Source organism: Vespa velutina, chromosome 4 (assembly GCF_912470025.1).
Source record: "Vespa velutina chromosome 4, iVesVel2.1, whole genome shotgun sequence".
NCBI lineage: Eukaryota > Metazoa > Arthropoda > Insecta > Hymenoptera > Vespidae > Vespa > Vespa velutina.
Window position 1 is genome coordinate 114,451 of NC_062191.1, and position 15,159 is coordinate 129,609.

At 39.6% G+C, this 15,159-nt stretch overlaps 1 protein-coding gene across 12 annotated transcripts in view; it reads right to left on the reverse strand.

Annotated features, from left to right (window-relative positions):
* LOC124948680 (RNA binding protein fox-1 homolog 2) overlaps positions 1–15,159 on the reverse strand; it is an 81,216-nt gene that overhangs the window by 14,481 nt on the left and 51,576 nt on the right. For 9 of the 12 annotated variants that reach the window (XM_047492643.1, XM_047492644.1, XM_047492641.1 and 6 more), the window contains 3 exons: positions 14,310–14,402; positions 9,229–9,283; positions 7,856–7,876 (listed from right to left, as the gene is read on the reverse strand). In XM_047492643.1, the coding sequence (XP_047348599.1) occupies positions 7,856–7,876; positions 9,229–9,283; positions 14,310–14,402 (169 nt within the window). The remainder of the gene's footprint in view (positions 1–7,855; positions 7,877–9,228; positions 9,284–14,309; positions 14,403–15,159) is intronic. The other 3 variants (XM_047492650.1, XM_047492651.1, XM_047492649.1) reach the window with 1 other exon arrangement.

Here is a 15,159-nt window from a genome sequence, read left to right on the forward strand (position 1 = left end):
CTTTTGATATTTGATTGATACCGCGAGTATGCCACCGGATGCACGCCCAGTGCTTCTATCATTTCTATTCTACGTATTTCCTCGCTTCCGTAAGCTTTTCCTTTTCTCCTTCTTCCCTCGCGACGACTAAAAATAAAGATCTTTTCCTTTTTCCGATTCGCTTCTGTTCGTGGATAAGCGCCGCCCTCGAGGTGATTCGAATTTCGCGTGCTCCACGTAATTAAGACCGAAACACTGGCCGCGATATGATCCCATCCGTTCGAGCCCGATAAACGTGTCGTGCTTTACGAGGTGCCGTCTTTTTCGCCTAATTTCCGCCACTCCGAGAACTCGCGATACGACTGGAACGTGTATTTCAAAACCTCTTTAAAAAGTTTATGTACCTACATCGTCCGGATATACATACATATCGGCCGATCTTTCTCTCTTATTTTATTAACGATCTATGATTAAGCCTCGCTAACGATCGTCCGTTTAACGATCGTATCTAACGCCCTCGAAGTAGACCCGAGAAATACAACCTGTTTGTGTTCCAACGTCCAAATTTATGGACGGAGCAGATGACTAGGGAATGTAGACGACGAATCATCATCGATAAAGAGACGAGAGGAAATGATCGCGAGAGAGAAAAGAGGGTTGCCTCGAGTAATTATTATGATCGAATCCAGAGTGCCTAGAGGCTTCGAGACTACGACGGAAGCTACACGCCGAGAAACGGAGAGAAAGAGAATAGAGGGGTGAGGGACGGTAGGAGATGAGAGAGGAGCCTGTACGAAGGGGTCCATGCCAAAGAGAGAGAGAGAGAGAGAGAGAGAGAGAGGTGTGCTCGCTGCCAGGGTTGCTCCGAGCGATCAATAAATGCCGCTGCCAGCATCCACCCCTGCCTGCAACCACTTCGTCGCTCTCCTCCCCTGTCCGTTCATCTTTGTCCTTTCTTCGCAGCCTTCCTTCCATTTCTCTTTCACTCTTTTTCCTATATGCGTTTACCCAAACGCGCTCTTCTTCTTTCGTCTACATCCTTCCACACTACAAGAGAGATATGTGCGTTCGCGATCAAGCGCGAAGAGAGAAAATACTTAAAGCGGACGTATGTTATGTACATTTATCGTTCGAATAATAATTGATCTCTATGCGATGCCAATTCTTCGATGCTACTATGCCAGAAAATATAGCCGGATAACAATCGAAAGATGAACGCGTCGTGTGACGCGTGAACCTATCAGGTCTACAAAAGCAAAAATAGAGAGAAGAAATTTAACGTAATTCTCGTTGAATTTATGCACCATCATAAGGCAGATCCTCGAAAGTGGATCGTACTTGAAAGAAAGTATAAGAGAAGATCGTTACCGGGAGGAGCGTGAAGAACGTTAATCAGAGAAAAAAGAAGAAGAAGAAGAAGAAGAAGCGAGGTCGAACACGTGCGAGACGCTGACTCGTCCAAAAATAAGAGTTCCACCTTGGTACGTAACAGGGGAGATATGTTTTTGAAATCGACAATTCTTTTACAATACAGGATATATTTCTTTTCGGCTCTGACGTAATATTAATAAGAATCTAAAGACGCGATCAGTCGAAGAAACTAAAAGATATTCGAGTTGAAAAAAATAAAGGGAACGAAATGAAAATGAAACTTTCGTCGATTATAACGAACACTTTTCTAAGCGCTTTTTTTCATTCGACGCGAGATAATCTTTTTCTTTAACACGTGAAAAAACTACATCGGTCCCTACACGAAGTCGATCGATCGGCGTCCCATTTTCCACTTTGAACGAGCTAAAACGACTCTAGCTGTTGTATTAATTAATAGCTCATCGCGAGCGAAATCGCGCGGCAATATATATTTCGTCGGGCATGCAGCAATTTTCGTCGGATGAAAAAATAATTCTCGAGTATCTTAGTTTATGACTAACGCACCGTGTCACGCGATTAATGGATAACAATTACAACGGTTCTCGGACAAAAAGTAAAGATCGATAGTAAGTATTAAAAAAGATCGTGCCGCCATGGCAGCCCGCATAGGAAGAGCTATAACAAGATGATAAGATGAACGGAAAAAGAGAAGAAAAAAGAAAAGGTAGAGATAGATAGATAGATAGAGAGTGAGAGAGAGAGAGAGAGAGAGAGAGAGAGAGAGAGAGAGATAAGAGAAAAACATACATTTTCAAGAAAAATAAAGCGATCTCTTAAAAGGAGGCCAGCATGCTTCTCGTTCTCTTTTATCGTGCCGATGAAAGAGAATCGTTACTCCCATTAAACCTAATAGCAATTAGCCGATATACGATACATACATATGTACGCATCGGACCAATGGAACGAAGACAAAAAAAAAAAAAAGGGAAAAGTGAATAAAGAAGAAGAAATTATGCACGATAAGGAAGTATATAGAAGGGTAAAAAGAAAGAAGAAAATAAATAAATAAAAAATGAAAGAAATGAACGGTCTGAAAAAAAGAGAAAGAAAGGAAGGAAGGAAGGAAGAAAAAAGAAGAAGAAGAAGAAGAAGAAGAAGAAGAAGAAGAAGAAGAAGAAGAAGAAGAAGAAACATAAAATGAAAATGAAGATAATAAGAGTACGAAAGAAGAATAGAAAAGGAACAAGTACGAAAAAGAACGAGACAGAAAGAGAGGAAAGAGATCGGCCTCAATAAAATCTACTTACATCAGCCTTTCGTAATGTACATACATGTAGGTGCAATTATTGTTAATTGACGTACGACTGCCAGGACGCACGTATCATACGTATGAAATTATAATGTAATAATAATCTATAAATACGTATCTCTATGTAGTTATACATTATATGCGTATTCAATCGCAATTAATTCGTAAATCGTCCGATTAATTACGCAACGAATACGAACGATATAATAACGCATATATGCGTGCGTGCATATATGTATACACATATTCTACGATACGTATACAGAGAGATGCGCGTATATACACGTGACGCGCGTACTTGCTCGAGCGAGCAGCGCGAACGCGCGCGTCTCATATATACACGCCTGTCGTTATGTCTATATGTACGCTATATACGTATTTTGATGCGCACGCGCGCGCCTCTACACATATATATATATATATATATATATATATATATATATACATATATACATATACACATATATATATATATATATGCGCGCGCGCGCGCGCGCGTATACGTAAAGGAGAATAGACAAAAATATATTCGAAAAGGATATATCATACGTCCGCAAAGATATACGAGACCGCGTACATACATACATATATACATAAGTCATAGGTGAATCTCATATGAAGGCAAGCCAAGGCCACGACATGAGACGTGCAAATTAAAAAAGGTAATAATATTAAAAAAAGAAGCAAGTAAAAAATTCTCTCCCAAAACCGCTCCAACCACAACCAAGCACAACCACAGGCAAGGTACGGGCCTTTGTCAACGAGACAGTCATCAACCAGTGAATATGTGGCGCATTACCGTGATTATATATTGTGTAATAGTAACAATTTAAAAATCTATATAATATACATATATATATATATGCATGTTGAGAGCGAACATATTAGAGATGAATATACATATGTATATCTATGTAGGTACGTATTTATGTACGTATGTGTTATCTATACACATACATATATACGTATGAGATGCGAAAAGAGAAGAGAGATCGGAGGATGCGGAAGGATAATCGATCGGACGAGAATCGAAAGGAGGGAAAAAAATGATTCGAGTCGAATCGTCCTCACATCCGAGCTTATACCGAAGCGTTTTCGTAGCGATCACGGCGAAATCATCGAGCAAGATTTGTAGCGATATAGGCGATATCTTTATATTTTACCCGTACACATTTTGAAGGACCGAAAAAAACTCTGGAATCATTTGTAAATTTCAGATCGAGTCTCGGAGATCTTCTTGAAAAGAAGAGAAACGTTTCAGCCTGCTTTAGTCCAACGTTGGCGCGACCGAACGCGTCATGAAAGATTCGACCAAAGGGACCTGGAAAGCAGAGATAGGGTTTGATCGGGAAGCGAGAGAGAAAGAACCCATGGGATTGGGATAATGTTCGTCGAGGGTCGCTCGTGTGAGAGGGAACATAGAAAGGCGATGTGGGTTAATGGTAAATACGATAATTAATAAATCATACGAATTATCACATACGAAAATACCTCATGCTTTTACCACTGGACAGAGAGAGCCCTAGACTAAAAGCTACCAGGCGAGATTCTCACAAGGGACTGAGGGTGAATGGTAGAAGGAAAGGGAGAGTCGAAGAGAACGGTAGCTGGTAATATGTATAAGATAATATGCTTTTCGACATCGGATCGATCGTTGAAAGATGCCTCGTGTGTCCTTTTCCTTCCCTCTTCCTCGCCCTCTCTCTACTTATCCATCTTCCTATTTGTTTGCTCGCTTCGATACGACGCGAGAGATTTTGCTACGATCGAGAAGGGAAGGTCGAGACCAGAGCGAGGGGAGAAAAAGAGAGAAAAGACGAGGAAGAACGAGGCGAAAGAAAGAGTGAGAGAAGCTACACGCGCGGATCGGATCGCGATCGTTTCGTATATATCTTTCCCCGCCCCGTAATCTAGGCGCGCTTCCTTTTCCATGCCCGTGTCTGTTTTCTTTTTTTTTTTTTTTTTTTTTTGTTTTTGTTTTTGTTTTTGTTTTGGTTACTTTGTCGTCAGTGCTGACCTTATTTTATTAACTCCTTTCGGCCCTGTAACTTCTTCCTCCTCGGATTTTGGTCCACAAGCGTGTACTTTTTTCCAATCTCGTCTTCCCCGGGAAGAAATCGGCTAAGAAATCGGTGCGATTTGTCTCCGATGACTTCTTTTCTTGCGACGTCGTCGTCGTCCTCTTCTTACAAATCCGTCCGTTAATTTTTCTATCGTTTGTCCTTTTCCCCCCCTCTCGTTATCTCCCTCTTTTACTTTCGTTGATCACTAACGAAACATAGGTGGTTTCTTTTCCTGGAGTTCTTTTTCTCCTTCTTTTTTTCAAAAAGGAAGAAGCTTCTCCGAGACTCTGGCCGCGTATCATTCGCCATAAAAGAAGCGAATCGCGTGCGTGCGTGCCTATCTATTGTACATAGGTAGACGTGTGTGTCTGTGCATATATGTATATGTATGTATATATATATATATATATATATATATATATATATATATATATTCGAATCGATTCGAAATCGGCGTCTGCTAATGAAAAAAAGAATGCGTGAGCACGGTAAGAATGCGGGGATTCTCTTGGTTGGGTCGAGAGGAACGAAACATGTAAGATGCATTCTTAAGAATAGCACGATAGAAAACGTAAGATGAAATGATCTCATGCAAACGATCTAACGAATTCTTTCTGAGAACACAGTCGATGCTTTTTCTTTTGTTTTTCATTTCCAAATCTTTTTCACTTTGATCAAACAAATCATTCTAATCGGTTATAAGGTTTTCTTTGAAAAAGTCGTCACATATTTAATAAATACTACGGGCGAAAACTTGGCGAACGGAATAGCGTTCGTAAGTACCTATCCTGAAGGATAAAACGCGCATGCCATCTTTTCTTACTTCTTCGATCGTCTATCGATCAAAGGTATATACGTGTGCATACGTATATCGTGTTTCGTGCAAGATGGTCTAAGGAGGGATCCTAGCAGCGCTTAGAAAAAGACAATTTTCGCAAATTTCTACGAAAAAGAAATTTCTGCGAAAGAAAAAAAGAAGGAGAGAGTCAAACTTGGAGAAATGCTTCAAGTTGATATCGTTGGTTATATCGAAAATCATTTCCAATATCACGAATTTTGGCGATAAAAAACTCGCACCTACAAAGCGAACAAAATCGCTAGAAATTCGCTAAAAGTACGATCCATCCTGATCTTTCTTTCTTTTTTTCAAATTCCACAATTTCTCCTTCATTTCGTCATCGTTGCCATCTTCCGTACATCCTTCTTGACGCTTGACCAACAAGCATTTCCTTTTTCCTTCGTAATATCTCACAAAGGACCATATGTTTCTTGCAGATCCCCGTCCATATCGATTCGGTTCTTATCCCTTTTGTTCTTGCTCGACATTGCGATTTCTCTTCGATCATTCGTCCTTGAATAATTACCTACTTAAAAATAATTTAACCAAGATTCCCGTACACATTATACCTCCCCTCCTCTCTCTCCCTCTCAAGTTATAATTAGCTTATCATAATGGAATGCGAGTTGTTTACAATACTCGTTAATAATTCAGTATGTTCTAATAACGCAATAATAGATTAGAAAATACAAAATCGCGAAGAAAAAGCGACCCTCAATCGATAAAGTTGGTATGTAATTATTCGATATTAGTGCCGTTAAGTAAAAAGTAAACAATGGTAATTTTCGTTCTTGGTAATTGCAAGCTATCGAGATAAAAGATATTCTCTAGGAAAATCGAAAATTCGCATAACCCGTACGAAAGAGCGGTCACGCCGACGTCTCCGTTTTCCGAAAACATGGCAGCATGTTCGAGCGAATATTGATCAACGATACGTGACGTCGTATCGAAAATGACGTCGTCGTTGCGCTGTTTCAATAATGCGTGTATATGTACAAATATATATATATATGTGTATGTGTATGTATATATATATATACACACACACTCCGTCTGTGTGAACGCGCGTACTTAAACGAGTACCTATTTAAAAAAAAATGTCGCTGTATAATACCCTGTTACAATTTCGTTACATTTAAGCTGCTTCCTAAAATCCTGGCGGATCGCGTAATATATCAACAATATTACTTAATTATAAAAAGAGAATATTTTGGACTTTCTTTCAAACGACTAATGACAAGGATAGAACGATCTTATCGGACGCTATTGTATTTTCTTTACTTTTCGATAGAAACGTCTCGTTAATCCGCCTTTAATCACTGACCGTATCGTTTACTGCCGCTCCTTTACTGTAATGATTCTTTAAAGAAAAATATGCAAGAAGAGAAATCAAATGAAAAATAGAGTTAGAACCTTTAACGGGAACATATAACCAAGCGAAGAATCGATTGGAACCAAGTACTACACAAGTATGGATATATATATATATATGTATATATATATGTGGATATACAATTAAAAAATAAAAACAAATAAAATAAATAAGAAGAGAGAAAGGAGGGTGAGGCGCGATAAAAGAAAAAAGTCGATCGTGTTTCCTTTCTCTTTTCTTGTACTTTTACTACCCCGTCATTGAGGTTCTACGAAATCATTGATAAAAAAAAAAAAAAAAGGGAGATTCACCGTGCCGCGGATTATCGCTACGTTTCTACCGCAAAAAAGTCGACGAAGAAAAAACGAGTAAGTAGATTTCCCCCCTCCCTTTTTTCCTCTCTTTGGCTTTTATCTATAACATATTCGTGGCTGTTTTTTTTTTTTTTTCTTTTTGGCTTGGTCATGGTCTGTGGCGGCTCTGTGTTGTAAACTTTTCTCTTCCCTTCGATCGAAATACATATCTTTTTCTTTCTTTCCCGTTTAGCGATACGAAGAAAACTTTTGTATCATTTCAAGATTCTCTATTTCATATTGTCTTTCGCGATTGCATCTTTTTAGTCACTTGGTCGCGCGAGAAGATTTTTTTCTTATTTTTGTTTTGTGTGCGTGCGTGCGTGCGTGTGTATGTGTGTGTGTGTGTGTGTGTGTGTGTGTGTGTGTGTGCGCGCGCGTGTATATGTATGTGTGAGTGTTTTCTTTTCGAGTCGTTTTCTACACCGTTCGTCTTTCGTCGTCTCATTAGCGTCGTTGCCTTGTCTTTTTTGTCTATAGGTCGCCTTCACGAAAATCCGTGGCAATTTTCACGGATCTCGTAGTAGAGAATCAGCAGTGCCGACTCGGGCACGTCGTGGATGCACCTACCCTCTGGCCATTGTACGCAAACTGCAACAGAAAAGAGTTTATCTCCTTTTATTTTCTCGTTCTCGGTCGTTCTCCCATATCCTACGAGAGTCAACGTTTGCGCGGCGCTTAAGCGAGCCTCGCGTTATCGTCGCGTTCGACACGTTCGACGTATTGGGGGGGATCGATTAATTGCCGTCGAATTCGTGGCAATGTCGAGGACGAGAGAGCCGCGCCGCTGGAAGCTGTCGAGTAGCGTAGCAGCAATAGCTTCGACACGTGGAGGTCGAAGCTGTTCGAGATAATCGTACTATCCTCGATTGATCGTACTATCGCGTGACCCCTAGGCCTTCCGTATCTCCCGTAGCAAAACGACTCGTAATGAAACGGAAGGTGGCGAATTATTCGACTTTTCCGTTCCCCTTTTGTAGAAATTCTAATGGCCTTGTTGTACGATGAGGACATATCCACCCGCTTGATCGGATATGCAAGCGACTCAAATTTTCGATAAGGAAAATTCAAACGGGATCGAAGTGGATCCTCCGGAGGATCCCCGCGAAAGGGTAAAAAAAAAAAAAAAAAAAATAAAAAAAAAAAATAAAAAAAGGTCGCTCTTTAAACGTCACTAATATGTTCTCGCCGTTAAAAATATCAACACGTCCTACGTCCTAGCGAGCTTTCAATCTCTCTTCCGTCGCGCTCCCTTTTACGAGGGAAAAAGTTCGATCGATAAATTGGACGAATGGTACTATAATTAGATGCCGCGCGGTCCTTTTACGCTATACCTATAGTTGCCACGCATTAGATCTTAAGGGGAGAGAAATAGACGACGGGCTATGGGCGATAGAGAGAAGATACTCGAGAGACAATATGATTAACTGTCGATTTATCGTCGCGCAGACACTGTCAGTCTAGTTAGGAAAAAAGAATTTTCCGTATCGGCGTGACGCACCTTATCGAGAGACATCTCGTCGATAAAGGAGCCCCAAAGTACGCGGATATATCTTCTCGAGTTGATTCCGACTATGAGAGAACTATGAGAACGATATCCGGAGTAAAGATCGCGCAAGTACGTCCCATTAATTCCTTCTCGACGGACGAACGATCGAATTTCTATCGCGAATAGGAAAAAAAGGGGAAAAAAAAAAAAAAAAAAAAAAAAAAACACGTTTATAAGTCGTCGAACGAGAACGAGTCGAATGAGATTATAATTAAACGGTGGACATGTACGAATGAAGAAACACTTGGCAGTGCGACGCCAACGCGATCGTCTAATTATTTATAACGCTGATTAACCTTGCGAGTCGCGTTACGTTCGTAGAGAATACGATAACGGGAGCTTGATATTCATTATTCGGACGACAGTTCATGCAATTTATACAGTTTTGACCTACCGTTGGGTACCGTCGGTGGCTTTTTCGTCTGCACCCTCGCCGTTGCATTGTTCACCTGTCGAGTTTAAAATATTGCATTAGAAATGTTTTTAATCCTCTAGCGGGATGATCAGTCGTTTCGACTCGCGCGTACCTTGCGACTGGAAAACTATCGGAAAGACATTATCGTTTATCGAATTGAAATAGTTTACGGGCACGCACGAGTCGAATATTAAACGAAGGAAATCTACGATCGATGCACAAGATCGTAATAGCTCGATGAATACAATGTTACTTCGACGTTAATTATCCGAGCGGGCTTTAACTTATAATGGGATTCTCATTATCTTTTTTTCTCTCTCCTGACCTTTTTTGAAAATTAATAGGTAGATCGATGTGCATCGATCCGAGTTCGAACGATACAACAAAAATAACATCCTTCGGTCGCGCGTCGAGTTTCTTCTCGTAAGAGGAAAGAGAAATCAAATTAAAATGAAACAATTGAAACAGCGCAACGTTTCTTCCGACGTATCCTCGACGCGCGCCGACCGACACGACGCGAAGCTCTTCCCTTGAATTCAGATAACAGATTCTTTCTTCTTATATTCAAAACGATTTCGAAGATAAAGCGTCTTCCCTATCGCTTACCACGTAAAATCTGATTTCAAGGTACGTTACATTGGCATCGGGGATACACGGAGAACCTGCAACGAAAAGAACCTCTCTTAACCGAATTTCCGACATCGAAAATATATATATATATATATACATGTGCGTGTGTGTGTGTGTGTGTATATATATATATATATATATACACACACACATATATATATATATATATATACATATACATACATACATATATATATACACACACACATGTTTGCAGAGCTTCGCGTTTCTTCTATCTTTCTCGACGAGATAACAAATAAATGGCTTTAATCTTAGATTGCGTAAAAAGGGAGAATTAAAAAAGAAAGAAAAAAAAAGAAAAAAAAAAAAAAAAAAAAAAAAAAAAAAAAAAAAAAAAAAAAAAGAAAAAGAAACGAAAAAATTCGTCTAATTCAAGGATATGCTTCGAAGTCGGAAAGTTTGCGATCGTCGAATTTAATGTTAGATCGAAAAAGACATCGCGTTGAAAAGCGTAAGGAAATAATAAGAATATTGTTCGAACAGAATCTCGATAAAAGGCGAAACTTGAAAACGTTTAAGGTGGAACATTAAATTCGAACGATTCGAATAGAAGCGACGATTTTTGATCTAAGAAGGAGCATCAATCGAGCGAGATATTCGAGTAGAAAAAGTGCCGCGATGTAACGTGCGAAAAAGATGAGATACTTTCTTGATCGATTATCGGATATCGAAATGTTTTCGAACGCTTGGGCAGAAGGAGACCGCAATCGCTATTTTCTAGGTAGGGTCTTTAACGCGTTTAAATCTTATACAATGGAAGGAAACGGAAGACGATCGCGATGAAAATAATGGAAAGGCCGATTTCGAACCTCGTTAAGGGTACTTTGGTAAATTTCCTGATCTAAAACTAACCGCGCGCTGCGGCCTTCCTCGTTGAAGCGAAGGAGGAGCACGGGAGAGCGCAAGACCTCCGGCCGAATTTGACTTGCAAAGTAAGAAAACTCGAGCTTCGTTGAGGTCGTAATGCTAACGTATTCATCGTCGATGCCGGAAGCCGATCTATGTATGCATTTACGAACTGGCCTACGCTCGTCACCCCCTGCCCCCGAACACCCGCCCCTTACGATTTTTTCTTATTCGCCAAATAACGACGTTCGTTTCCTCGAATTTCTAACAAAACGTATAAGATAAATCGCACGTCGCACGTTACGATACGAAAAGAATATTTTTACTCGTGTAACCGCTTGGTTGCACCTTACGAGACCGACTTAAACGCGCCGTTTTTCGACAAACCGAGCGGCGATAATGATATTAACGATACGAAAACGAAGCTACTATCTACGTGCCGTTCTCGATGCAATGTGTAGGTATCAAAATCTCAACCGATCTCTCCTTTTTGCCAAGCGTTCGAAAGTATTCGAACGAATCGATCGACACTCGCAGCCTTATTCTAACGAGTCATGAAAATATTAAAACGAAAGGGGGAAAAAAAGACTGAAAAAAAGGAAAAAAAAAGGAAAAAAAAAAAGGAAAAAAAAAAAAAAAAATGAAGGAAAAGATTACGAACGGATATTCCAGAGACACGTTCCTCGCTTTGATTTTTTTGTTCTTTTTTGCGAAAAAATGAAGGTGAAGAAAAAAGTATCGTGTGTATCTATTAAAAAAAAGCACGTGCACGTAGCGTTGCTTTGAAAAAGATCGACCGTTCGATGTATGTACAATTTTGGATTTATCTATGAACGCGTGAGAGAGCGGCCAGTGCGAGCTTATTATAACTATTCTTGTTCGTTTGTTCTTTTTTCTTTTTTTCTTTTTTTTTTTTTTTTTTTTTTCATTACTCTCGTTCGTCTGTTTTATCGTATTTTATCGTCTGCGATAACTTTTTCGAGATTTTGTAAATTTTTCGTATTGTTCCTTACCTTTTTGGACACTTTGCGAGGTTTGATTTTTCAGTAGCCTCCTCAGTGTCCTCGACCGGCGTTCGCCCATTACTCTATTTCTCGATCGATCTATCCTAATATTGCGATCGAACGCGATCGATTTTATCTCTAGTTCGATCTCTTTCTCTCTCTCTCTCTCTCTCTCTCTCTCTCTCTAACTCGCTTTTTCTCTCAAATCTCGCATTTTAATTTTTCTCTTTATTCTTTCCCATCTTTGTTTGTTTCTTTTCTCAAGAGATCTGCGTAACATATAATATTTTTGATTTTTTTTTTCGAATGAGATAAACCTTTTTCATCAGTTTATTCGTAATTTTTTAAATCGTTGCGCTTCCACCCCTTCAACGTTCTCGTCGTCGTCGTCGTCGTCGTCGCAGTCGTCGTTGTCGTCGTCGTCGTCGTCGCAGTCGTCGACGATATTTCATTTTAACGGCGATATGACAAACGTGGACGTAATAACCGTGGAACTGATTTTATTACTGACATATAATGCCCATACTCGACTGTAGATAAAGTTTAAAAGTCTAATGTGAATCGTCCACGTTGGCGGATCGCCCTACAAAATATTCTCCATTCTCGGTATACGGGAACGTCGGAGATACCGATTCGTCCAGATACAGATAACGAATGAGAACGTAATTAACGTCGCGGATATATTTAGATTGCCATTGAAGGGATGCGGCTAAAGTCGCGCGGATAATTTGAGACGAACAAGGGGGTGGGAGCGAGAGAGACTCCTCTGCAACGTGCTCCTTTAGGCACCAACGGCTAACCGATCGAACTGTTCGATCGATCTAAAGCACCGTTGTTTGATACTAACGCAACGATGGATAAATAGCAGGACATAGTCTACCCTCCACTCCGTGGTCTAGCACGTAGCGAGCGATGACAAGTATCCGCTTGGTTTCGCGATCAAAGCTCGATGAACGTCGTCGGAGTATCTCCCCTCCCTCCCCCAGACCCTGCCTCTTTCTTTATCAATTAAACGAGTTTATAAAGGTTATCTCGTAAATCGGTATCTCGCGCGCTCGCTCTTTTACCCTCGACGGAGTTTGAACCACATACGGAGATTGAGGATTAAAATTGCCGAGACCCTTGAACATAGTAACGTTTAAACGATCCTTCGATGGACGAATAAATCAAATCCTATTTCCACCATAAAAAATGATATTCTAGTCGATATCGAGATAGCAATACGGAATTTAGAACTTTGGAAAATTAATTAGAGTTCGAGGAAATCAATGATAGACTTTTACAATATAAAAACTATACTTGTAGTACTCGCGGAATATTACGGCGTGTTCACGCTTAGAGAGCTTGCTGCTGCTCTCTTTTTTTTTTTTTTTTTTTTTTGTTCCTTTGGAAGCCCTCGCTCATCCTATAGCTTTTTTAAATCACAAGGTACAACTTCTTCGTCGTCCGTTGTCCGCTCCTTATTGAAACTCGTTACTTTTCTTTTTTTTCCGAAAAATCTCATAATTGCATCTCGCGTGGATCACAAACTACGTCGAAAGTGTTTCGAAAACGACGAGAGGACTTTCAAGAGGAATCGTTCGTCGTCGAGATAACGAGAACGTATTCTCTCGGAAACGTATTCGTCGCATCGAAAATTGCAACTTGGTACGCTCTAACGTGCCTTCTAAATCCTCTTAAAAACTATCTTTTACAACTAGAAAAATTATTCGCGAGTGTCCTTTGAGTTACAAAAAATCTAAAATGTTATACGATAAGGACGATCGCGAATGAGAAAAGAACGAAAACGATCATTTTTTTTCCTACGATCCCTTTCGTTCCTTACCTCTGCCTTCTATTATCATTTTTTCTCTTTCATCCTCTCTCTCTCTCCCTCTCTCTCTCTCTCTCTCTCTCTCTCTCCCTCTCGCTCTATCATTCTCTCTCTCTCTCTCTCTCTCTCTCTCTCCCTCTCTCACCCCTTTCTTACTCCATCTGACACTCACGACTCTCTCGTATCGCGTCGAATGATTGGGAAAAATCGAATCACGATCGATTCGACTACGTAGACAAGGAAAAAATGTATATTTGAAAGAAAAAAAAGAAAAAAAAGGATGAAGAAAATCATTCAACGCGATTTTGAAACGAAAAAAACGGCAAAAACGATCGTAGACGGTTTTGATCGTATTTCTCGTCTTTTCTCAAAACACTCGAAAGCGCGCGAACGTTCGAATCTGTAAAACGCTATAAACGCGCGCTTTCCAGTGTTTCTCGATTCCTGAAAACAAAGATACACTTTATGCCAAATTCGAAGGCGATACGCGTACGAATATATGCACGTATATAAATGTATACTTATATGATTATATATATATATATATATATATAGACATATATATATATATATATATGTATATATATATATATATACTTCGTGTTTGTGCGCGTGTAATATATATAAATATATATAAATAGATAAATATATATATATATATATATATATATATATATATTATATAATGTAGATATAAAATTTTCTGTATGTATGTATTGTATAAGTATAAGAAAGTTCATGCACACCTCAATCTTTCTGCCCTCAACCACGGTGCCGTGTAGCCTCTCACGTGCCCGGTCCGCGTCAGCACTATTTGCGAATGTTACAAAACCGAATCCCTGCATGCAAGGACAGACAAAACAACATGCATTAAACTCAACTTACAGACTGCCAGCGCTTCGCAAGTAGCCGACTGGCTGGCTCGACATTTCGTACTTTTGCGTATCTTTCCTTTTTTATCTTATCACTCCACGTGCATATCTTTATTCCATAAAGGGACTTTTAAATATTTGGCCGAGTGAGTATCGAAGATACTGAAAGATCGAAATGTCGAAATACCAGCGGAGATCTGCGAGCGCCTCATACTGCTTACGGAGACGCACCAAACAACGTGCAACAAATAAGTAAATGTAAAATCATGGTAAAAAATCATGGTCATGGTCACATTAATCATCTCATTGTCATATCATACCATATCATATAATCATATCGTATCGTGTCATGTCATTGTGATAATCGTCATATCGTTTGAGTAACAGATTCTTCCTTGTACCGAGCGGGGGTGCGTGTACCAGAGAAAGAAATGATAAAAAAAAAAAAAAAAAAAAAAAAAAAAAAAAAAAAAAAAAAATAAAAACAAAAAAAAGTGAGGCAAAGGTGGGTTATCACCAGGATAATAATTTTTGGACGATGATCTAGGCAGGAAAAGTACAGAGATGCTGGCAAACGGCGCGTTAAACGATATACTTTAGGCCGTTTCGTATGTGTATTCTATAGATTCGATCGATCGATTCTGATCTGACTATATATCGGATGAAAATAGCAATAAAGTTTGGAAGCGAAGGGAAAGGAAAATCGATCTCGACACGCTCACAC